An 11,010-nucleotide genomic window follows, 5' to 3' on the forward strand; every position below is an offset into this window, starting at 1 on the left:
CCTGAGATAGCCGCATAATACAATGTGACATTGATGCATCGCTCCTATTATAAAGTCTTTGTTCGTATCACACTAATAATTCATAAGAGAGAAATGTAAACAGTACGCACTGGAGAGCACTGCGAGCAGGAATCATTTCAAGGTAAGCGCATTACCAAGGATGGGAGTGGGCCGGGTCTTTGATATGCACAACTACATGAGCTTTGATTGCAATTCCAAAAAAACAAACAAAGGCAAAACACGGAGCATAATAGTGATAAATGAGCGGAAAATGTAGATATCCATTCTTTCCTGTTTTATTAGGTCAGATCTGAAATGAGTCGCTGCGGCAATTATGCGAGCAACAACACTGTTTTCAACTTGCCGGGCCCTCGTTATAATCTGCTAATTACTTGTATTGTTCTGTGTGTATGTACTGATTAATGGATAACACACACATCCTTGTTACACATATAGGTCGAGACCGAGTAGCGGCCTGAGTCATTATACGTTTGCACATATGCCGTTACATTATATTCTACACATGAGCAGGGAACAACAACACACACACACACACACCATGCAGCGGCGGCCTGGATTTAAAGCAGCACACACACAAACACAGACGCGCGCGCATGCTCAATGTTCACCGGCTAAACACCTTTGTGATATTACTCAATCAAGTAGGCCACAGTCGTTTGGAAAAACTAGGACGATGTAGTTTCGACGGGGAGAGCGGGCTCAACACACACCTCTAAATAACATATCTCACTCTGGTGTGTGTGTGTGTACGTACACATCACAACACAACACACAGTGGTCTCTGTCTTCATTTCCGTGAGTGGACAGACAAGTGGGGACGAGAGGGGGGGATTAGGGGGGGCTTGGGGGGCACTAGACAGCGGTGTAAATGAGGTGCACTCGTTTCGCTCACAGCTTGCACCTGAAGTGAGGCAGTGGGGAGGGAAATTGAATTTGAAAGAGGGGAAACTGTGCCAACAGGTGACAGAGGTGCGCTCCGACCAAAAAGCACTCTGAAGTGAAGCGCCGTCATATCACGGGGGCCAATTTGGAGGCAGTATTATGCACTGCACCGCTCGCCTTTCTCACGCGGCCTGTCAGTGCAGGAGAGCAGTGCTGTCGTTGCAAGTATGAATTAAACATGGGGCATTTGTAGCGTGAACATACTGCTGCTGAAATGTTGGTAGAGTCAAGAAAAAACAGAGTCCCACTTGCACTTACTCCTGAAGTGGGAAGCTGAAAAAATAAAAAAAATATTTGTAGCATATAATGTTAAATGTTTTTGTGTAGTGTATGTTTTGGTGGATTTATATATAAGCTCAAACAAACTGAATATGAATAAGGGAGTATAGAACATGGCTTTTATGAGTATACTGTGACTGACACGCAATCTGATCTAATTTAATGTATTTATATATATATATTATATGCATATACACATATCTACACAAACATATGCATGCATACACACGCACACATAATATATATATATATATATATATATAATTATACACACGCAAATGAAGACATTCGTACGTTCTTACAATGCAATCTGCACATAATGAGCAATAAATAGTGAATATATATATGTATATTACTGAGGTTTCTAGTCACCATTTCATCGGTGCATAATTTGTTACAATCAATACTGCAGCAAACCCTCCCACATTAAAACATTTACTTAATTTCCCCCGCAGCCAACCCAAAGTGCCTTTGATTGAAACAATGTAGGCTAATGAACTGCTTTTGTTTTGCGGGAGACAGACCGCTCAACCACCTCACCCTCCAGCCGTCCAGATGTGCAGTATACGGATCATTATAGTGCATCAAAAACAACAAACTCTTGTGGAGAGACGCTGTGTTGTTTTAGGGGAGAGTTGTGAACTGGCAGTGACCCCCCCCCCCCCCCCCCCCCCCCTTCTGGCTGTAGGTCTACAAGCTATGGACACACCAGTGTTTCAGTACAGGGTTTAGGGACACGCAGGGATTCTTGAGTCCCCAAAGCCAGCGGGAGGAATACTTGAATAATTTGTAACACTTTCCTTCCCTCACACTGAGGTGCCCCCGAGCAAGGCATTCAACCACGAGCTGCAGCGGTGGCCAACAGAAGAGAGCTTGCTGGGGTTGTTGTTGTTGTTTTTCCTTATCACTCAGAATGTATTTTACAATGCATTCAGAATGTATGAAAAAAGATCAGTGGGTTTGTTATTTTTTTCTAAATTGAGCTTGAAATGATTCATATTAAACTGGACAACCCTCGACGTAAAACAATAAATGCAAGATTATCACTAAATTTTTCCTTTTTGTTTTTCAGTCGACGTTGAATTGTTGAGTCTTTCAGACTGGAAAAATGATTAGAATAAATATCTGGAGCAGGCTAAACCTTCACAAAGGTTCAATTATTGAGTTGGACGCCTTCCAAGTCGGGAATATTCCCACAAGACTCAAATGCAGCATCACTGTAGCGCCGAGGATCCCTGCAGGAATCAGAGTGCGGGCTGCTCAGCGGGGGCCACGGGGAGCCAATCAGATGGCGGGCTGGGTGTCAATCGTCAACCGGCAGGACGGAGGAGCTTTTACCCCGTTTACCTCCACGATTCAAATCCCGGGCTGCAGGAGAATAAACGAGGCGCACCGGCGCGCTACGGAGCGGTGTCCTTTTTGGATTCATCCAAATCGGCTTAACAAAATAAGGAATGAAAAAAAAAAAACACTGCATGCACAGTAAAAAGCGTAAAAAGTGCGGGAGGTTTTTGTTTTGAAATGTATTTTACTTGAAGGTTTTCTTCCTTTATTCTGTCACGTTAAAGCTCGTGCAGGCATCATACTTTAAATAATGTCCGAATCCATTCCTTCTACATTAAAGCGCCTTGATCAAGTGTTTTAACCCAGGTCATGTTTGTATAGAAAACACACGCGCGCGCACACGCGCGCGCACACGCGCGTGCACGCACAGACACACGCGCACACAACGCGTTGAGCCCGCCACCGACGCACGCCGGCCGACTTCCCCAAACATACCTGCGTCCTGCCGAGGCCTTGCCCTCCGTTGCCCGGACTCATCGAATGAGGGGGGTTTCTCTGCTGCCCTCCCCAGCCGTGGGCCGAGCTGGCTCCGTACTGGGGCCCCACGTCCTTGCCGAGGCCCATGCCGGCCTGCTGCTGCGCCGTGGCCCCGCCGTAGTCTTGATATGCCCCGCCGTAGCCCCGCATCATGGGGCTCGGGGAAGTCAGCAGCTGGTTGAGAGTCGGCGTGGCCCCCGAGGGATGCTGCTGCTGCTGCTGCTGCTGCTGCTGCTGCTGCTGCGTTTGTCCTGGGAACCTCTGGAAGCCCCCCGGAGCCGCTGCCAGGGGGGACTTGCCGTGGCTCGCCGAGGAGTTGCTGCCCATCATCATGGTCCCAGGTTGCCGGCCCCCGGCGGGGCCCATCATCGCGTAGCTCCCGCCGCCGTAGCCTGCCCGGTACGCCGGGTACTGGTTGTACTGGCTGTTGTGGTACCCGGCTTCGTGGGAGTTCTCCATGCTGTTATGTGCCGAGGAGTGAGTTACCCCCATCCCGCTGCTCTGCTGCTGCTGCTGTCCGCCATGTTGCTCATAACAGGGCCTTGACGTGTAGTAGTTGTTGTTAAACTCGGAGTTGTTACCTGTAGGCCCCAGGTGTTCATACCTGGTACCCATCATCCTCTCCGGTTTACAGGTGAGCTCCCCCTCACCTTTACCTGGCATGTGCTGCTGCTGCTGCTGCGGCTCTCCCTGCCCCCCCAACAGGTTCTCCTTGCCGCCGTGGTGCTGGTGATCCATGGCCCTGTCCCCGCGGGGCCCCTGGCCGTTGTTATTCGCCGTGTTGTTACTTTGGATCTGTCGCTGGTGATGTGGCGCAAATTGGCCGAATTGCGTCGTCTGCTGCTGCTGCTGCTGCGGCGGCGGCGGTTGAGACTGCGGAGGATCTCCGCTCGCCGCACATTTCAGCTTGTGGTTCGCGATCAGACCCGTCTCCATCGAGGACGCGGCGGAATTGGCGGAAGCCGAGGCGGACGCGAGGTTATTCCCATCCTGGTCGCGGCCGTCCGACGCGCCGTGAGTCGCGGAAGTTGAATGGACCATGTTGAGCTCGTTGCGGCGGTGATGGTCTACATTATTCAGAGTCCCATCTCCGGCGCCCAGCATAGGTCCAGTCCGCTGCACGGTCCCTACTCCTCCGGATTTTCCCGAATTGAGCTCCGGACCCAAACCGCTGGATAATTTCTTATTTTTGTTATTAGTTCTGGTCGGAGCCGATGCAACTTGCGCGGCCATGGTCACTCCAACATCTCAGCGCGCAGTGACAGCGAGCCGCGACCCGCCGTGCGCACGGAGGGTGAGACAAGAGCGAAGGAAACACAAGCGGGGTGGGGGTGGGGGGGGGGGGGTAGATTCAGTCGGGGTAAGAAAAAAAGAAAGAAAATCAAGCTTTGTTCTCGCGCTGGTGTCGCTGTGGTGAAACGGTTCCGTCAGCGAGGCTTCATGTCGAAAGTTTCTCTGCGGGGTTTAAACGAAACTTTTTTTTTTTTTTTACCCTTCCTTGCCCCCCCTCCGCCTCTCCTCCATCCCGGGTCTCGGTGATATGTAGCAGCGTCTCCCGGAGCCCTTGTGGCCCAGCACGGCGTGAGAGAGAGAGAGGGAGAGAGAGGGGGAGAGAGAGAGAGGGGGAGAGAGAGGGGGAGCGGGGCTACGCGAGCCGATCCACCTCCGGGGCTCCTGCGCGCCTCGCTTGGAAAACCCGGACTGGAGTAGCGAGTCCACCAGCAGCACGCGCACGGACGCGCGCGTGTGTGTGTGCGTGTGTGACGTACAACCGAGGATGATTTTTTACGATTACTTGAATAAATATTGAAAAAGCATCGATGCTGGCGACATGTTCACGCGAGATGCGTTTCCCATGTTGCCACTTCAGCGTCTAGATATCTGATAACTAATTGCGGGTCACGCGGTGCACGAGGACCGGCTCCTTCCCTTGAGTTCAGGGAGCATATTACTCTTTCTTTCTTTTTTTAACAGCCCATAACCGTGACGGATCCGGCACTTCCACGTGTGCGCGCGGACCCTTGAAATAACCCCGCCGGCACATGTTCAGTTTGCCCGAGCGAGTTTCTACGCGGTTGTCCACATCGGATTTTCCCTCTTCCCAGCCTCCCCGGTCCCTTCGGCTCGAGCCAGTCCTCTCTGCTGCTCTGACAGGAGCCGGACACGCGAACCGCGCGCCGTGCGCAATGGTGTGGCCGTCGGAATACGAATGTAATCGCGCGGCGGAGCGGCTGCGGGGTTGCAATACGTGCGTAACGGAGTTCATCCAATCACTTATGTGTTAAAATGAGTAATGCTCCTTCTTCAATACAGAACCATAGCAGGGGTGTAGAAAGAGGGTGGGAGGGGCTGGGGAAGGGGCTGGGGAAGGGGAGGGGGGGGGGGGGGGGGTGCATGAACATATCACAAATTATAAACTACATTATACTGGGGACTACTTGGTGTGATAGAAGAAGAATAAAGGGCATTCAGTACGATGAGGTCACTTAAAACTCACTCCGTAGGAATGTGATATGAATACTATGAATATTAAAGCCATTCTTCATTAGGGTCTTATTTGAATAAAAGGCTACATTCTTTAATTTCCTTCTTTTGATTTACTCTGTTAGCGAAGAGCCCGTCTGAAATGATAATGACATTTTTAAAAAAGAAAGAAGAAGAAGAGGAAGAAAAAATAAATGAACGTACAAAAATCAACCCCCGGCTGCAGTGTAGGACCACACAAAACCAAAGTCTACAAGATACGCTATCTGTCCCCATCCCATCAGTGGTGTTCAAACATGGGTGTGAAATTGTGCTTAGTAAAGAAGCTCGGGTGTCTGTTGGGACTTGAGTGAGCAGAGGGTCTGCTTTGATGAGATCAGATGCATTTGATCAACAGAGGGAGCTATGGATGAAAGAGGGAGGGGGAGGTGGGGGGGGGGGGGGGGTGGAGGGGAAGGATTTTGGGGATGAGCGTTGTGCTGTGAGGAGGGCCATGATAATGAAGATGACTGGCGGCCTGCAGGGAGCAACTGTGCGCCGATGACAACGTAGACGCCGCGGTGGTGGTGGCGGAGGCGGCCCGGCGATGACCACGGCGATGGCGACAGGAGGGGGGGGGGGGGGAGGCGAGCGTTGTTTGTCCGGCACTTAATTGTTACTTCACGTCACACGTTGGAGAAGAGAGGAGGCCCAAATTCACTCTGTGTCGTGTACAGTGTGAGATAATTCACTCTGAGGCCGTGACAATGGTAAGACCCCTGCTGGAGACACAGTGTTAGTGCAAGTTGGAGCACTGAACGTAATAATAAACAATACAAGCAGCAGCACGCAGAAATGATTGACACTGCAGGACGGCCTGCTATAAAAAGTATTGCGCCAACTACATGGGGGGGGGGGGGGGGGAATTACATTACAAGAGGTTCATTCTCACTTTGCAAAATATCAGCTCGATGATAGGAGCATGAAAGCGAGTGACACCACTATAAACCCGTATTCTTTTACGAGCCCATGTGGCGGAGAATGAAAGCTGTAACGTTGTTATGGTATCGATAGGACACCCCCAAGAAGACGTCGCGTTTACACCCTCCGTGTATCACAGAGCAGAAAGCAACCGCTGTTGCTCTGCGTGTGCGTCGACGAAAACAACGCCTCGTCATACGCGATCGGCAATGTGTTTCACGCGAGGTCTCACGTGCACCTTTTCTGGCGGGAAGCAGCCTCGTCCGCACCCTCCCTGCTCTCTGTACTTTGTGCACGCGACGATTCCGCCTCCCATCGGTGTCCCAGATCAAAGCCTCGGCTCTGATTTCATCTAGAGCAACACCAAGGCCCACAGCGAGGGGACCGCGGGCATTAGCATATTCTATGATGGCGCCGGGCTTTTCGAGCCGTTGCCTCGGCTGCGGCTCTGGGTGTGCGCTGTGGCTTTGCAACTCTAATTTTCCTCCCTCGCTCATTAAAAAAAGCCCACTGTTCTCCTATTAATTTCGCAGACACACTGATCTGTTTGAATGGCAAAGATGTGTGTGTGTGTGTGTGTGTGTGTGTGTGTGTGTGTGCAGGGAGGAGGGAGGTGGAGGAGGAGGGCAATGGCTCAGCGCATTTGCATTTATGTTTAATTTATAACCTTCAGGGGCCCCCTGATGCAGCAAGATTGAAACAATAACTCCAGACAAACACGGGAAGAGAGGAGGAGGAGCCGGAGGAGGGTGGGTGGAATTAAAAATATACAGATCTGGGATGGTTTGTGCTTTGCATATGTGTGCAAGATGAGTGTGTGTGTGTGTGCTCTTACTGTGTGCGCAGCCATGTGCATGCATTTTTCTATCCATTTGTGCATCTGCATCAAGGTGTATCTGCAACCCTCTCACACACACACACACGCGCACGTAAAGAGGCAGAGGTCTCCAGTCCGCAGGGGGAGAACATGCCACGGTGAGTGTCTGTCAGGAGGAGAGCTGGAGTCTGTTCCGGGGGAGTCTGCAGGGATCGTCTCCCCCCTCCTCCCCCCCCAGCAGCACAGAACAGCAGACAGCAGCAGCAGCAGCAACACAAGCCTGGCCAAGCACAGAAAGTGGGTCAGCCCAAAACACACACCAACACACACATGCACGCACGCACACGCACACTCAGACGGATGCGGCGGCCCCGGTGTCACACTGTGGGTGTGTTTGGAGCGAGCGTGCAGGGAGGGGATGCATCGTAGATGGTGTGTGTGTGTGTGTGTGTGTGTGTGTGTGTGTGTGAGAGACGGAGTATATTTTGCATTAGTAATGTTGATGGTGGGAGACATGGGGAGGGCGGGTGTATAAAATGAGGGGTGTGTGGCTAAGGAGGACGAGAAGGAGGCTGTAGCAGAGACAAAAAGCCAGCCAGCCACTGTGAGCAAACCCTATGGAAGTGCATCAAATTGATCCATAGTGTTTTCATTTCAGGCTTGGGTAAATAACAGCATTTCAATTGATCAGTCTGCAAATCCAAGCCACGATGGGCCTTGGAGCATACGCCGCGTGCGTGTCTGTGTGTGTGCGTGTGTGTGCGTGCGTGCGTGGCTGCTAACAAAACACATCTCTTACTCCTTTCGGCTCCTTGCGGAGTCCGGGGGCCTCACCAGAGCCCCGCAAACGGCTCCGATGGATAAAATGTTTTCAACAACACTTGAGAGGAGTGGATGCTATTGTGTCCGCCTGCACGCCGAAAAACACAGAATCACAGAATTCCCCGGACGCCGCGTGCTCTATTTATGTGTTATGAGAAACATGACTCAAAAAGAAAAAACGAAGAAACAGCCACGCTCTACTTTCGCTGTCAGCTATCATGTGAAGTGTGAGGAAGAGGAGGAGAGGGGGGTGGGGGGGGATACAGACCGGGAGAGGAGAGTGATTTTCTTCATCCACACGTCCCATTCTGGAGGTGACAGGGGACTGGGCTCTCAAGAACCCCCCTCCCCCCTCCTCACCCCCCCTCCCTCCCCCTGATGCCTGTCACTGCTCCTCTCCTCCCCTCCCTCGCCTCCCCCCCCGACTGGAGTAGTGAGTGAAGTGTCCCCCGAGAGGCACAGACTCAAAGACGGTATTTACAAGATCCACACTGAGCCCACTTTTAACTGCCTGTGAAGAACTTCTCCCGCCGCCTTTGATGTGCAAACCTAATGGGGAAGAGCTCGCCGGCAGCCATCGCATATGTTAGCGCCGCAACGTGAGCTAATCCACCAACGTTTGCAAAGGTAGCCTCCGTGCTGCCGGCGGTTAGCGAACCCTCCGAATGCCCGCGGAGCTTCGGCGCGTTGCCGGCGGGTCGAGCGCATTCGTGGGCAGACGCAAAAAAGTCCACAACGCGCGCACAATTCAGACCCGTCACTTTGTCTCTGCTGGCAGCTTTTTAGTGGTGCAATAACTCAAGGGCGCTTCTTTGATTCCCCCCCCCCGCCACTTGACATTTCCACCCAGATGGGATGACTAACGTCAACAAAGAAGTCGGCCGAGCGAGCTCTCCTACATCCCAAAACCCGCCGAGGCCTCAAAGTCTGTTCAGAGCACCTCCCTTTGTTCTGCTCTCCGCCGTAAATGGTGTTAAGGGAAGAGAACTGACGCATCGGAGCAACCGGGGCCCCCTGCCTTCTGTCCACGGAAAGGTCAAAGGTCAGATTAAGGGATTTATATCATCAGATAAGCCACAAACTCTCTCACACATATTACAGGTAAAAGAATGACACTCCGTTCTAGTGGGTGTTATCTACAACAGCGGCGCGGGAGGAAGGAAGGATTTCATAAGAAACAGAAGCATTTGGAGCTATTTTGACTTAGGCTAATTAGGTTTGTGTTTTGCTTGTTGTTCAGGAGGCATGATCAAAGCGATATTTCACCAATTTGTGTCAGCTCCGGAGGAAAAGAGGAAGAATTTGGAGAACGCAGCCTATTAATCTTCACAGGTTCGGCGTGCTGTGCGTTTGGGACAGTAATCAAAACAAGGGAATTATGAATAATGAAAAGTGTTGATCAGAAATGGAACAAAACAGTCAATTTGTGTTTTGTTATTGGTTTAATAGTAAGAGGATTGAAATCAAGTTCTTATTTTTTCGTTTTTCAGCTCTTTAAAAAGAAGGAGGGAGGGGAGGGAGTGGGGGGGGCTCGATTTCAATGCATGCTCAATCCTCCCCGCTCGGCCCGAGTGGAGGACGCAGAATCAAAGGGATGTGGATGACTTGACCGCGGCGCTCAGAGCGGTCGGCTGTTTTGATCCTATCTAATATTTATGAATAACTTCCTTGATATTTCCTTCCCTCCGTGAAGCCGTCCGCTTTTACGGTGTTACACAATGATGTCTTAGAGGGGAGATGACGGAGATCAAACGGCGCCCGGGCTCACGATACAGAGCTCTCTCTCTCTCTGTGTAGCCTGAGAGGAAACTCAGCAGCGAGCCATCCGACGGCGTGTGATTGAAACACAGGCTCCACCGGGCCGCGGCGGGATGTTTGGACGCCACCGCTTGAGCATGAAGACGTTGCTGCTGGCGATTGCGTCCGTTTTGCATCTGGGCCCGTCGAGTCTGTCCGCCCGCCACAGAAGCACTCGAACGCCGTTTGGATCGGTAACGCCACTCAGATGCGTTTCGCCGTCTCTTCACAAAAAGTCAACGTGCCATTTGCCCAAAGTGGCGCCGTTCCCAGGCACTATTGTGAGCCTAATGGGGGCCAGACGACACTAAGACTCTAATTACGGACAGCAACGATCAGCCGTGATAATATTGCGAGCAAAGTGGGTAATTTGTGGCTGTTTTGTTGACGGGTCGAGGGGAGGGCGGAGAAAAAAAAAGGGGGGAAGGGGTGGGGAGGAGATGGAGGGGAGGCGGGGAAGTTGTTTTCTTGTGTCATCGGCCCGTCGTCCGTCACCCTAATCATTCCCCCGGAGCGGCGGGCCGAGATGTGGGCACGGCGGGGGAATATTAATGGACTGTGTGACATTACGGTCCCCGCCCATTCAAAGGCAACGTTCTATTACATTATGGCCCATCAACAGGTGATTTCTCACCACTCACCGGGCTCCGCCGAGGTAAACTGCGCCTCCATGCAGTGGCTGCACGCCGCAGCTCCAGTTCCTATTCGTCTTATTCAATAAAGAAATTACACTTACAGTTGCCCCGTGCTTATAGATCAATGGCTCGTTTGCCACTGAGCTGGCTGACCAGCTTTCCTCAGATCCAACTGCAAGATTAGCGAATAAAAATCGACTCAAGAGTCGAGATTTGATTGAATGGATTTTCGCGGAGCAATAACAAGTCACGTCTCTGCATCATTGCAGATCCCGGTGACACAATCGCCCCCGGCACCAGCTAACCGCCAAAGGTCGGACGAGGCTTGGCCTTTAGCTTAAGCGGGGCCGGCGGTAAACGGCTTATGGCGGTCAATACAGCGCCGCCCGCCAGGATCGGGCCAAGAAGAAGACAGCCAAAGCGACTCGGCGA

General features: G+C 51.8%; 1 protein-coding gene across 2 annotated transcripts in view; it reads right to left on the minus strand.

Moving 5' to 3' along the window:
• The window catches only part of arid1b (AT-rich interactive domain 1B), a 132,813-nt gene extending 128,134 nt beyond the window's left edge, over window positions 1-4,679 (minus strand). For both annotated transcript variants that reach the window (XM_078089494.1, XM_078089493.1), the window contains exon 1: window positions 3,022-4,679. In XM_078089494.1, the coding sequence (XP_077945620.1) occupies window positions 3,022-4,296 (1,275 nt within the window). In that variant the 5' untranslated portion in view covers window positions 4,297-4,679. The remainder of the gene's footprint in view (window positions 1-3,021) is intronic.
• Window positions 4,680-11,010: the final 6,331 nt, after the last annotated feature.

The sequence above is a fragment of the Gasterosteus aculeatus genome, chromosome 15 (genome assembly GCF_964276395.1).
Source record: "Gasterosteus aculeatus chromosome 15, fGasAcu3.hap1.1, whole genome shotgun sequence".
NCBI classification, from domain to species: domain Eukaryota; kingdom Metazoa; phylum Chordata; class Actinopteri; order Perciformes; family Gasterosteidae; genus Gasterosteus; species Gasterosteus aculeatus.